This window comes from Salmo salar, chromosome 20, assembly GCF_965601325.2.
Source record: "Salmo salar chromosome 20, fSalSal1, whole genome shotgun sequence".
NCBI lineage: Eukaryota > Metazoa > Chordata > Actinopteri > Salmoniformes > Salmonidae > Salmo > Salmo salar.
In genome coordinates, this window is record NC_138310.1 from 28304309 (window position 1) to 28319244 (window position 14936).

Below are 14936 nucleotides of genomic sequence, written 5' to 3' on the forward strand. Positions count from 1 at the left end.
GAGATATGTGATCATACAAAATGTATGAGGTTTGAAATGATTGTTTTCTTCAAATATTATATCCGTTTTGGGCTTCTTGCAGTCATTTTGCAGTCTACAAAATATTTGTAATTATGTACCAGCCCCCTGACCGTCCCCCCAAGAAAAAAAACAATTGGCCCGTGACTGAATCTAGTTGATGATCCCAGGTCTACACACTGTATATATTTAGTGAATTTCTCCAGATGCCTTTTTAATCCTGACATCCATTCTATCCCTGCAGGCATGCTACGCTGCAGGCATGCTACGCTGCAGGCATGCTACGCTGCAGGCATGCCGGGCTCCAGTATCCCGTAGCCCCCAGAGGGTTAACATGGTGCGCCTGCAGGCTGCAGAGCAGCAGCCCAGTCTGCCATGATTACAGGCCAGAGCTGCAGATCGAAGCGGAGGCCAGGGCTGGGCCCTACGCGGGCAGCTGTGTTGTGGGCGAAGTGGGGCAGGAGCAGCAACCGCCCCTCATTGAGTCAGAGAGAGCGAGGGGGGTGGAGACTTCTAGTAACCACCTTATGAAGTCAGGCAGCCACCCCCTTCTAAAACACTCCCTGCCAACAAACTCTTCATGTTCCAAGGCCCCAGCTGCAATATGTCAAGGCCAGGGCTGAACTAAAGGCCATTTAATGACTGTTTCAGTGGTGAAAGTGGTGGTGGGTGTGGCGATCATCAGACTAGTCCTGGGAAAGCACTGTACATACCCAAGGAGATACATACTGTAATGTTGATATACTGACCCAGTCTGGTGTCAACTTTCACTCAAAACACTAGTGGTACATTGCACATACAGAATAATATCCTGGTGTCTGGTGAGTAGTACTTGTTTACATAAAATAGAGCAGTGTTTCCCAACTCCTGTCCTTTAGTACCCAGAACAGTACATATTTTTATTGTAGTCCCGACCCTGATTCAACTTGTCAACTAATCATCAGGCCCTCTGAGGTTAATCAGGTATGTTAGTCAGGACTACAACACAAATGTGTGCCGTTGAGGATACTCTAGGACTGGAGTTGGGACCACTGAAATAGAGTGGAGAGAGACTATGTCTCTCCCATACAACCCAGTCAGAGTCCTCGACAGACAGACAGACAGACAGCAGTCCTCACTCTGGATGGAGTGGGAGAGGCAGACTTGTTGGCTGGGCCCCTTTTCTCCGTGTTCTTGCTCAGCTTGTTGTCCAGGATGTTTTTCTTGACCACCTTGAGGTCGCGGTTCTTGCCAGGGACGTAGCCGTTCTTCAGGGATATGAGGATGGGCTCGCCATTCTTCCCCTCGAACCAATCCTCCGCCTCGATGGCACAGTCTGGTCCTGCCGTGTCTGGGTACAGGTCATCCTGGAACAGGTCAGACTGCAGAGCGAGAGCGGCACAGAGACTGCTGTTAGAGAACGCTGTACCAAACACATAGGGCCCGTTAACTGGACACAGATTAAACAATCCTGGATGAAAAAGCATTCTCTATGGAGATTCTTCATTGATCTTGCTTTCTTAATGTGTCCAGTAAATCACCCTATAATATTCTATCCCTCAAAACAGACAGTTAAATGTGGCATTGATTGTTGAAATCATTCATATTTCGACTGTCTAGATCAGAATGAAGAAGCTCACCTTTCTGGGCACAGTCATGATGATAGGCTCACACTTCCTTTCATGCAGTTTATAAAACCTGCCAACATAGAAGCAAAAATAAGTATATTATTCACAACATCACATAACAGGCCCCCTGTCTAACATCCTTTTACAAACACTGCAGCCCAGCACAATGCACTTCTACTTCCAGGACACTGGCAATACTCTCAGGAAGCCTCAGTAAACATGGAGTTGTATAACTGCATGGTACACAATTCTGGTTGGCAGGGCCTGAGTTAATCAGTTTATAAGGAGAGAGCTCTCCTCCAACATGTGGTTATGTGCTGCCTCCTGGTGGACATGGACAGGTAATAGCGCCACATCACAAGTCGTCTTCCGTTTAGGGCCACCTCATAGACCCTCATCGTAGACCAAGCCAAGCACCACCCCACTTGGTTCTAGACCTTCAACTAGACCTTCAACTAGACCTTCAACTAGACCTTCAACTAGACCTTCAACTAGACCTTCAACTAGACCTAGACCTTCAACTAGACCTTCAACTAGACCTTCAACTAGACCTTCAACTAGACCTTCAACTAGACCTTCAACTAGACCTTCAACTAGACCTTGCTGAAATGAATCAGGGGTGTGCCCAACAAAACATGGTATTCAGATATGATAGAGCAGTCCTAAAATGGCTGATCATTTCCCTATCCAACGAGCCCTACCTGGCGATCTCACACTTGTTGACATCCAGACCTCTCTTGGGCATGTATCCCATCCCCCTCTGGGGCTCCTTGGTGGTGAAGGTGCTGAGGTAGTGGACAAATGGGGCCTCATCCGTGATCTCAAAGTAGCGGATGCTGCTGTCGCCCTACAAACCAGAGACAAGATGACGGCCTTTTAGTGTTTGTCTGAATTCCTTTTTTTAATGACTCAATGAGCAGCAAGACTAAAGTTTATGATACAGTATGATATTTTAGTAATGGCTTCATGGATAACACTTCAACATGCATAACTTCATGGATCAAAGTAAGTCACTTGCACAGCAGATCAAATGGATGTGTATGTATGTAATCTTCCGAAAAAACTCCACTCACCTTACCACACAGGTAAACCACATTGGTGTCTGGGTCATAGAAGGGCAAGAGAACTCCATTGCTGGTGTCCATCTCATGCACTGAGATGGCCTCGTCCATGGCTTGCTGTAAATGAAACATTGACATAGTCAGTTACTGAGCAGTCCAGTAACATCTTTAATATAGGGAATATAGGGTTCCGTTTGGGACTCAGCCAGGAGTTGTGATGGTGAGGAGGACGGGGTGACCCACCGGGTTCCACAGGGCTAGCTGTCTCTCACTCATACGGCTGAAGCCTGTGGTGAACACGTTCCCGTCCGACAGGAAGATGGCCCTCATGGGCCGCGCCCCCTCATGGGCCTTCTCCTTCTCCTGTGACACAGAGGGTCAACATCAACATAATGTACGTACATCCTAAATCCTCACCTCAGAGATCCCTTCAAATTAGATTTTTTGGGGGGGAAGTTACCGGAATTTGACAACCCTATACAGCAGGTTTGTTAGTGAAAAGTATTGTCAGTGGTGCTCACCCCTACGATCTCCTCCTTGCGGGGGTCAATGACACGGATGGTCTTGTCCTTGCAGGCAGTACAGATGAGGCTGCCATTGCGGTTCCAGCAGGCACTGAAGATGACATCAGGGTGCATGTCCTCCAGCTGAATCATGGCTTCGCCCGTCCCCACGTTCCAGATGATGATCAGGTTGTCACAGCCTGAGGATTACACACATTTAACAAATACACAATACACAAGAGAAGCATGGACACAATACCACTGATATGGCAAGATAATACCATCTACAACTCTTAGCTCATTCTGGTTTGGTTCCGACATGGAGGGGGAAAACACGGTGAACATGGTCATTCTCAAAGAGATACTGCGAGATTCTGGCAATTAAGCAATGACGAAGTCTACAGGTAAGGTAGCATACGCTAGTCAGCATTGGCTTGCGAAACTACCTCTTACTTCTGCATGTAGACATGACATCCACAAGTTCATTGGACTCTGGGTAAATTGAAAAACAGCACAATTGCCAAAATCTTGCAGTATCCCTTTAAGGCAATTGTCAGAGTGTCAATGAGGACAGATGTGCGTTGATCAGACATCTCAGTGTTTGGGGAAAATTACGCCACAGGGAATGACAAGCTCACAGCAGATTACCACTTTTCTCAGAGCGAGGAGGGGATGAGAGCGAGAGAGCTGATGGCGACCAAGAATACAACCACAAAAGCAGAGGCACACAGGCTGAACGGAACTATAATGGTAACAAGTACAGGAGGACACTAGTGTTTTCACGATAACAGAATTTTTACTTTTGATACCATCACAATACCACGGCAAAAAAAGGCATTGAGACAGAAACTTCACTACTGCTCTGTTCAATCGTTAGGCATCTTCTGAGTTCATCATTACATTGGAAATGTTTGACGTCAGAGACAGAGACAGCCATGTACGCATTAATGAATCAATTATACAATCAATTTGACTTTGTTGGTTAAAACAAGTACATAACGGAAATCATTTATTTATTAGTACGAAAATGTATACACTCAGCAGTGAGTCACTTTGGATAAGAAAGTCTACTAAATAACTAAAATGTAATTTAAAAAAAATTGGAATGGTGAATCTCTATTGATAAACTGGGTGTAGATGTAGTCTAGGCCTATTCGCAATACAGATGAACACATATTCAATAGAAGTGTGTGTGCATGCATTGCGTAATTGAGCTTGTTTTGGCTGATTTCATCCGTTTCCCTTCCATTTGGGACTTATAAGCATTTCACTGTAAGGTCTACATCTGTTGTATATGGCGCACGTGACAAATAAACTTTGATTTGATATTGTACTGATCAACAACATTTGCGTAGAAGTAACTTGTTTTATAAAAGTGTGCGCTGTCTCTAACATCTAATGACATCATTCACGAGGCAAGACGGTGGCGGTCCATCTGAGCCTTATTCACACAAAGTCAGTTCGCTAAGGCAATAGATCATCTTTGGGAGAGACATGAGAGAGAGAGACCGATTAAGTGAATAAATAAAGATTTGGTGGCAATCAGCTTTGAAATCAGCATATTTTGCATTATGGTTTGCATATTATCACAAGCAAAGTACTCGGGTAGTGAATTGATGTTAGCTTCAGCTGTAAGCTAGCAAGGAAAGTTAGCCTACAAAGCAGGAAGCTGATAGAATCTTATTGCATTGTAAAGTGTTCTAGCTGTATAGACATTGTTTTGCGAACAGTAATTAACAGGTTCAACATTTCTACATGCTGTGTCGCATTATTCTAGTGTGTAAACTTCTGTGCAGCATTAGTGGGGAGCAAACCTGATGTAGCCCAGACTCCCAATGCAGACTAAGTGGAGCAGGCACAGTGCGCTCGCACTAAGGGGGACCTTCAGCGGCGCTGATAGACTTGTAGCGAAAGTAACAAAAATGTAGCGAAAGTAACAAAGTAGCGAAAGTAACAAAAATGATAGTGCCAAACCATTTTTTATGTTCTAGTATAGAAAAAGTATAGATGTTTTGGTATACCATGCAACACTAGAGAATATCACTCACCGGCACTGAGCAGGACGTTGCGTGCCGTGGGGTGCCATGTGATGATGCCAACCCTTTTGGAGTGTCCCTCCAGGGCCACCACAGGCTCAGACAGGCCAGTAACCAGTCCGTTCTCAGGGATCTGCCACACCTGCAGACAAAGACAAGGGTCAGAGGTCAGGGCATAGCTAGGGTCATTATAGCGTCGCATTCTGAATTTAAATCACATTTTATTTGTCACATGCACCAAATACAACAGGCGTAGACCTTACAGTGAAATGCTTAACTGCATTGTTGGTTTAAGGGCTTGTAAGAAAAATGTGTTAAGTAAAAAATAGAAAATAAAAGTTTAAAAAAATAATTAAACAGCAGCAGTAAAATAACAATAGCGAGGATATATACAGGGGGGTACCAGTACAGAGTAAATATGCGGGGGCACCGGTTAGTCGAGGTAATATATACATGTAGGTAGAGTTAAAGTGTCAGAGAGTATGGCTGCAGTTCCCCTGCTGTTACGTGTCGTAAAGCACTAAACTAAATCGACCGCAGAAAGCAGTACATTCACATGAACTAACTTGTCAAAAACTCTTCTAGATTGACATTACTGTGACAGGAAGTTAGTAGATCACAACCATGAGACTCAAGGGGGCGGCAGAGATCTAAAGTCACTCACCATAGTGACGTACATCCTGAGTAGCTTACTCCCCACTGACAATACAGCCAGTAGACTATACAAATGAGGTAAACATTGCAGAATCAGAACATTAATCTATGGAAATAAAGACTAAAGTTGAAAGTGATTATCTCTATGATCGCCGACAGCAGTAGACTGACATTATGAAAGGCATGTGGTTCAGTAGTCAAACCACCGCATTACTACTGAACCACTACACTAATCAGAGCTTCTACTCCAGCTGCAATAGGTCACTATGGTTACAGCAGTCTCTCAACAGCAACAGCAGCGCATCAGGAAACGTAATCTAAAGTCAACATTACTTTTAGGGAACCCATTTAGTGTGTATTTCTAGCAGCAATATTTAAATATTCTGAAGAGAGAGGAACCTTTGGCAGTTCAACTTCTGTAAATGCACTCGGAACACTGCATCCATTTCACAGACATGTCTACTTCTGGTGTTCAGAGAGTTGCATGGGGAAGTCAACGCCTACAGGTGGGGAAGTGGTAGAAGCATACCGAAGTATACTGCGCAAACTGATCACTGCCGTTCACAGCCCAAATAAGGACATATGGAGAAAAGTACAGCACCAGCCTCAAACAAGTTAGTGACCTCAGCCATATAAAAAGGCTAAATCATTCCCCAGAGCTGATTCCTATACAACATGTCTCTCTCTGCGTCCAATCTAATCCAGACTAGAGGGTGAGCCCTGCCTGCACCCATGCTTAGCTACCCTATCACTATCTGAATCAGCACCCTTCCCTACGCTATCAGTGTCTGGCCTTTCACAACCAAAACGTGTCATCTCCTGTCGGTTGGCATTGGTGAGAGGGTGTGTGTAGATTGACAGGTTAAGTATGAACAAACATTGCTGTACGGCTCCACTGAGAGGCACAGTCTCTGCTGAGGCGTGTGTCAGGGAGAGGGGTGATTGTAACCTTACCATAACTGTGCAGTCCTCCGAGCCGCTGGCGATGACCTGGTCATTGTGGGGGCACCAGTCGATGTCCAGCACAGGGCCCGTGTGACCACACACTGTGGGGTAGGCCTTGTCAATGCGGCCTGACTGTGGAGAAACAAGCAGACATGAGATCAGTCACGGATGTCTATGACGCCTGGTGATCTGAGGGAACAACTTGACCCGAGTTTAAACCATGAAATCACAGGGTCAGGCCGACCAACCAGAGACCATGTACAAAACATGGAGTATGCAATTGAGATGTTTCCTGTGAGCCGAGGGCAACAGGCCGAGGAGGAGGAGCTCAGTCAAACATTAACCTGACACATTTTGACTACCTGTATTTAAATCTGGGTTTTCAACCAAATTACACAGTCCATTAACGCATTAAGAGCATAGAGGGGAACAGAGACAAACACAGAGAGAGACTCACCAGCCTAGCACCGTCATAGCCTCTAAAAACGATTTCTGTTTGCAATTCTGCTGCATAGCTATATCCTAGGACTCATGTAGATTACAGGTTACCCTTGTTGAATATGTAAATGAAGGTGTGTTGGTGGTGATGACATCAGACGCACACCAGCAGAAGCTAATTTTTTGCTCTGTAAAGTAAAACCCCTGAGCCTCTTATATAATACCCTTATACACCACACAGGCCAGATGGCCAGAAATCACTTCCCCAGCCATCACACACACAAAACAAAGGAGCCAGACAAAGGGAAGGCTTTCCCACCCTATCAGCTGACTTCCTGATGACATCAGTCTGGTCTGAAGGCGGGTACTATCTTGACCTCTGGCCCTATCGTGAGTGGAGGATCAGGTGCTCTCCACGGTGTGAAGTCTGAGTAATGTGAGGTCTGAAGATGCTGAGGAGGGTTAGGGTTGGATTCGGGAGACTGATGCACCCTTTTCCATGCTCCCGTCAGTTGATTGTCCAACCAGACCACCACAAAGCCCAACAGATGATGTCACCGAGAGAGAGCCCTGCTGGCTGCAGCCATATTTAAAGCATAATGGTCTGCCTCATGAAAATCACTCAATACCCACAGCCATTCTAGCAGTAGACTGGGCACCATGACAACAATGGTTTCAGAGGGGCTAAATTTAAGTGCTGCATATTCAGTCACAGGGAGAGAAGAGCTTTTCCAGGTCTCTACTGTAGACAGAATACATAATAACAGGGCCTGTAAGCATTAGGCACACCAGCCTTTAGTGTTGACTTCAAAACTCAAGAGAAATGCTTAGAATGACCATTCAGATAACCTAAGAGCGTGAAGTCCGAGAGAACAAACATATTCAGGTATAAAGAAGCCCTGTCCTCATGGACATGTAATCGAGGCGTATGTGGACAGAGGGAGGTAACAAACGACGAACCTGAGTGGGCGGTCTAGGCCCTATGTCTAAATGCTTGTGTAACAGCAGGCAGTGGACTGGCCACTAGGACCCAGACAGCCATTTCAGACCAGGATATGAGTCAGTATGTTGTCTGAAGTCGCCTTCATATTTCTCTATTACTTCCCTGCCTGCTGTGGCACTGGGCCAAACAAGGACTGGCCAGTTCAACTCTGCTGTTCACATGTCACAATACACCACACACAGTGTTAGGTTAAAACCTGATTACAATAGTGGTCAGTGAGTCACAGTAGTTCAACACAAACTAAAATGAATCTCTTTCATTTTGGGAGTGCCAGACATGGCCATGGGGATAGTGGTCATAGAAGACAGTCAATTGGTTCACACCCCAACACACTGCCCAGGACACAATCACAGCCCTCCCTACAGCAGAGTTGGGCCGTGACACAAACATCAGTGATCAAAGTCTGAGTGTACTATACCTGTGTGTGTATATGAATCTAAAAATCACATGACCATGCCTCGCCCTGTCCAGAGAACACTCCCAGAAATCTAACAGAATAATCAGCAGCTGTTCTGGGCCTGGGAGGGAAGGATAGGCTCCTCTGAATACATAGCCAGAGAGGGAGGTGAGCAGTTTCTGGAATGAGAGAAAGGTTGACGTGGTTACAAACAGCGGCCCATATTGCAGCAGTGGGCTGTTAGCAGCAGGATGTGCAGCAGGAAAGACAATACAGTGTAGTGGGGGTGTAGGCTAGCTAGGCTATATCAGCAGAGGACCAGGTGTGACAGAGGGATGTAGGTTAAGCCTGTAATAGTACAGGATACTGCTCAGTACTAGCATTTCCTCTTAGCTGCTTCGGCCTTGCTCAGATCAACAACATACAGCCAGCTAGTGGCTGTGTTCGAGAGCATCAAACTGATGTATCATGGGGAAATTGTGACTGACATTATTGAGTAGTTATTTATGATGCATGGTGATTTGTACAGTCAGTTTCGACACGCCTTTGTTTTTCATCATGCTGGGTGGTTGGTTGTATAATGTCGTTAATGTCAGCAGAAGTGTGGTTTCCCTGGCTTCATGTGATTGTGACATGTTGAGCTGCAGGTTCTCAGTAGACTTTTCTTCACAGGGACAACAAAAGGTGTGCAGATGGCAGACTAGGATGTTGTGTGTGTGTGTAGTACATAGGCCAATACACTGAGCATACAAAACTGTAGGCTCTTTCCGTGCAGACTGACCAGGTGAAAGCTATGATCCCTTATTGATGTCACCTGTTAAATCCACAGACAGGTTAAAAGAAGGCCTCGATACAATTGACACATGGATTGTGTATGTGTGCCATTCAGAGGGTGAATGGGTAAGACAAAATATTTAGTGCCTTTGAACGGGGTTTGGTAGTAGGTGCCAGGCGCAATGGGTTGAGTGAAACAGTTTCTCATGTTTAACAACAATGATCTATCAACCAAAGGACATCCAGCCAACTTGACAACTGTGGGAAGCATTGGAGTCAACATGGGCCAGCATCCCTGTGGAACTCTTTTGACACCTTGTAGAGTACATGCCCTGACTAATGGAGGCTGTTCTGACGGCAAAAGGGGGTGCAACTCAATATTAGGAAGGTGTTCCTAATGCTTTTGTTCACTCAGTGGTATTTGCTGCCTGCCTCAGTGGTATTTGCTGCCTGCCTCAGTGGTATTTGCTGCCTGCCTCAGTGGTATTTGCTGCCTGCCTCAGTGGTATTTGCTGCCTGCCTCAGTGGTATTTGCTGCCTGCCTCAGTGGTATTTGCTGCCTGCCTCAGTGGTATTTGCTGCCTGCCTCAGTGGTATTTGCCACTGACATCAGCAGTGTCATGTCCTCTAACTGCTGCCTGGTTCACAGACCCAAGACAGATTAGAGACAGTGCCCCAAATGGCATCCTAATCCCTATATAGTGTACTTCTTATCACCAGAGCCCTATGGGTTCTGGTCAATAGGATGGCGTTATATAGGGGACAGGGTTACATTTGGTACGCACTCGCAGACTAGGAACATGTGCACAGGGTCTAGGGAGGACCTCAGCACTCTACAGGAGACTCACATTTCACATGGAAACTGTTACACACACACACACACACACACACACACACACACACACACACACACACACACGTTCAATTGATATGCTTTGTTATTCTTCACCAAAAAAACTAGAAGGAGTACAGTACAGACTGTCCCCCAACCAACATGGTTGACTTGTGAAGAGGGGATAGAGCCCAGCAGCAGTGAGGGGCTGCTGTAGGCCTGGCTGTTAACACACAGTTCACACGGCTGCTGTAGGCCTGTTTACACACAGCTCATAGGGCTGCTGACATGCCGTCCAGCGGGACTGAGAGCCTGTCGTTCCAGTCATTCCACACCCCAGGCAGCTCTGATAGGGCTGTGACTAATGAGAGAGAGGGAGCGGGGGTGTTAAACGCACCACCGAGGTGTTAATTGTGTTTGTCTTTGCTATACACAATATGGAATTCCACGGTCCGAGAGAAGTACAGGAGAGGATCTCGCTTCAAGCCGGAATAAATATTATTTGATAGTGTTCTGATCATCTACAAAAGGCTGGAATGTTGTGTATGGTGAGGTCACTGATGGTTAGGAAAGGACTGTCAATAAACAGATCCTAGCCAAACTGTTGAAACATTTCCAAGGCAGGCACGGCACCACCATGCTGCTGTTTATGAGGAGTACAGACAGTATACACATCTCACTCTTTTACACCACAACTTCTCAACGCATAACCATTTTAGTCATTTAGCAGACATTCTTATCCGGAGTCCAACTTCCTTGATTCAGGTGAACACAGGTAACTAAGATCGATTCTCAGAGATAGTGAAGAGCAGGGAGGACTGGCCTGTGGCAACCTGCCTCTGCTCTGACTGACTCGTTCCTCCCTGAGACGCAGCCTGAGGCAGGTATGTATCGCTGTGTTTACACAGGCAGCCCAATACTGATAAAAAAAAAATGTATCTTCACTATTTTGACTTTTGACCATTAAGATCAGCTCGGGAAAATATGTGATGTGAAAAGATCTGATGTGATTGGTAAAAAAAAAAAATATTAGTATGAAAAAGATTGGAATTGGGCTGCCTGTGTAAACGTAGCCAAAAGATACAGCCAGCCTTGATTCTTATTAGTGTCATAATATTTACCCCCATGTAATTCGGTAACCACAGAACTGTATTGAACTGGAACCATTCCGGAGAAGGTGGTGCCAGGTGAGCAATTGCTAAAGCTGAAGATAAGAGGATAGGCGCTGATAAATGATGCTTGTAAGTACAGAGAACAGTGCTCTAAGCCCTAAGATCAGGCAGAGTACAAGGACCGGCGACAAGTATAAACACAGTGAAGACTGTTAGCTACTTGGCACAGACCCTTTACATGCCTGCCTTGAGTGACATCACAGACCAAACCAGCAAAGAAGCAAGGAATAGCAGACCAGACCACTGGTCATAATCTCCACGGCAAACAGTCCAGTGGGAGAGACAGGAGACTGGGTAGGAGTGTGTCTCATGTAGACAAGGAAGTGGGAGTTGAGACATGTGACAGCCTGTTGAGCAAACAACTGACTTGAGTAGAAAGGCTGAATAGCACAGTCAAAATCATACGCAATTGAGGCAACCCATCAAATAAATAGGCTAAAGCCTGAATTGAATAAAGCCATCCAAATGTAAGCAGACTCCGTCCCCAACATACATTTTTCATTGGATTGTTAAATATGATACTACTGTATTCTGTAAATGACCAGAACACCTAAGGACCTTGACAAGGCTATGTGCTGTATGATATCCTACGAGAGAATGTCAAGCAAGCAGACCTGTTGGATAGCAATAAGTGAAGCTACACAAAATTGTGTCTGAACCTCATAAGATAAACAAAACAAAAACGGACGACGGCAAAGTTAACACTCTGAATCCGTAAAACCCAAGAGAGAGGTGTCACGCACAAGCACATCCTTACAGCAAAACATGTGATACACTATGGGAGGGCTCGTACGCGCATGCTTCCCCTTTGCGCACCATGGAAATGTCCACCTTTCCGCTTCCCTTTGTGAGTGTACGGCCTTGAGAGCACAGCTGAGGCTGCAGACCAGTCAGACCCTGGGCTGGTCTCCATGAGAAATGCAGCACAATGAGAGGAGCGGTACAGTACAGGCAAACTGGACACCACCGTGAGGCGCTCTACTCTGACTGTACATAGCTGGAGATATGCTCCAGCTTTAACACGTGAATGAAAGTAGATCAGAGGGCAGGTGGTCAGAAATGAGTGATGACAGGGCAGGAGCCAAGACCAACATGTGGCTGCCCAGGCCCAGTCAGGTTAGGAAAGTCTTCAGGTACTCAGAGGGGGAGGGGGAAACTATTGCCTAGGGAAATTGTTTTGGAGATCAAAAGAGGAATGAATCCTGGGCCCAGCATGTCTTACAAACCCCATTAACAAAAGGTTTAGAGGGACATGACTGTCACTCAACCAGCAAAACACTACCACTAGTGAGGAGCAATCCTACTTAGTTCATTCACAATGTTCCATACATTTCCTTGCCTTTCAGAAAAAAAAAAATGGAAATTATATACAATGAAAAACTGCACCAAGCAAGCAGTCCTAATCTTTAATTACAAAATCAATGGCACTAATAACAAACAGAACATGGCAATGAGATCCAGAGAGGATCTGGCTGATACAGACAACACTTGACATCAAAAAAATCTCCCTCTCCTCCAGGCCTCTCATCTCCAGCCTATCCCTGGAATCACCGGGAACTGGCAGTGCTGGCAGCCAATGACGAGGCAGGGAGGAAATGGTCCTGTAAGGCTGTCAGGCGGGGTGCAGTGAATGGCCATATATGGTAAAATCTGCAGTCAGCAGGACTCAGTGGCAGCAGTGGCGAAAGCAGTAGCAGTATAGGGCTCCTGGAATACAGATTGAGCAGAGTGGGCAAAGACCATTATAATACCCCCCCCCCTCTTGCATGTTTAAGAGTTAAGTAGGGTGTGTGTTTGTGTGAGAGAGAGGGATTCAGTCAGCCAGAAAGAGCCGGCTTCTGGCTAAAATTCTCTATAAAAAAGCAGATAAATTCTAAAATTTGGCGCAGGCAAACTGTCAGTGAGAATAAATACAAATCTATTGAAAAATACTGCTTTTTAGACCTTCATTGGTATAAATACATTTGACCGGTCATGCTTATCGGTGCAAAGGTCATTTTGCCTAATTTAGTGGAATTAATTTCAGCGTGTGTATTTTTGTTGGCCATTGTGTATCTCATTTAACATACCCGCACAGCATACAGATACAGAGCCTAGTTTGAGAGGAAAATGTCAGACAGCGTGAGAACTGCTGCTACAGCGCATCAAACAGCTCATTCGTTACTGCTGGAGTGAAACGTGCTTTTTTAACTAGTCCAATCATTGCGCAACAATTCTAAATGCAATGGTGTGATAAAAAAAGTTGGTGGCCACGAATAAAAATAGCAAGTATTTTTATTTCTCAACTGGTAATTGAAGCACGCTTCCCATTCACCATCCAAGTGCACAGGCAACGGTAGGGAGGCCTTAGCGCCTCACACCACTGGAGGGAGTATGCATTTTGAAAACATACTTAATGTTGTTAGAAACCAGGTCAAAATCAAAAGTAACAGTCAGTATCTGGTGTGGCCACCAGCTGCATTAAGTACTGCAGTGCATCTCCTCCTCATGGACTGCACCAGATTTGCCTGTTCTTGCCGTGAGATGTTACCCCACTCTTCCACCAAGGCACCTGCAAGTTCCTGGACATTTCTGGGGCGGGACGGCCCTTGCCCTCACCCTCCGATCCAACAGGTCCCAGACACGCTCAATGGGATTGAGATCCAGGCTCTTCACTGGCCATGGCAGAACACTGACATTCCTGTCTTGCAGGAAATCACACACACAACGAGCAGTATGGCTGGTGGCATTGTCATGCTGGAGGGTCATATCAGAATGAGCCTGCAGGAAGGGTACCACATAACGGAGGAGGATGTCTTCCCTGTAACACACAGCGTTGAGATTGCCTGCAATGACAAGCTCAGTCCGATGATGCTGTAACACACTGCCCCAGACCATGATAGACCCTCCACGTCCAAATTGATCCCGCTCCAGAGTACAGGCCTCAGTGTAACGCTCATTCCTTCAACGATAAATGCGAATCCGACCATCACCCCTGGTGAGACAAAACCGCGACTCGTCAGTGAAGAGCACTTTTTGCCAGTCCTGTCTGGTCCATCGACAGTGGGTTTGTGCCCATAGGCGACGTTGTTGCCGGTGATGTCTGGTGAGGACCTGCCTTACAACAGGCCTACAAGCCCTCAGTCCAGCCTCTCTCAGCCCATTGCTGACAGTCTGAGCACTGATGGAGGGATTGTGTGTTCCTGGTGTAACTCGGGCAGTTGTTGTTGTCATCCTGTACCTGCCCCGCAGGTGTGATGTTCGGATGTACCTATCCTGTGCAGGTGTTGTTACACATGGGAGGCCACTGCGAGGACGATCAGCTGTCCGTCCTGTCTCCCTGTAGCGCTGTCTTAGGCGTCTCACAGTACGGACATTGCAATTTATTGCCCTGGCCACATCTGCAGTCCTCATGCCTCCTTGCAGCATGCCTAAGGCACATTCACACAGATAAGCAGGGACCCTGGACATCTTTCTTTGGTGTTTTTCAGAGTCAGTAGAAAGGCCTCTTTAGTGT

At 46.0% G+C, this 14936-nt stretch overlaps 1 protein-coding gene across 3 annotated transcripts in view; it reads right to left on the bottom strand.

Moving 5' to 3' along the window:
• The window catches only part of LOC106580313 (coronin, actin binding protein, 1Ca), a 73283-nt gene that overhangs the window by 3581 nt on the left and 54766 nt on the right, over window positions 1-14936 (bottom strand). For all 3 annotated transcript variants that reach the window (XM_014161188.2, XM_045703168.2, XM_082966324.1), the window contains 8 exons: window positions 6834-6956; window positions 5238-5367; window positions 3208-3389; window positions 2930-3049; window positions 2699-2803; window positions 2327-2472; window positions 1638-1695; window positions 1137-1379 (listed from right to left, as the gene is read on the bottom strand). In XM_014161188.2, the coding sequence (XP_014016663.1) occupies window positions 1137-1379; window positions 1638-1695; window positions 2327-2472; window positions 2699-2803; window positions 2930-3049; window positions 3208-3389; window positions 5238-5367; window positions 6834-6956 (1107 nt within the window). The remainder of the gene's footprint in view (window positions 1-1136; window positions 1380-1637; window positions 1696-2326; window positions 2473-2698; window positions 2804-2929; window positions 3050-3207; window positions 3390-5237; window positions 5368-6833; window positions 6957-14936) is intronic.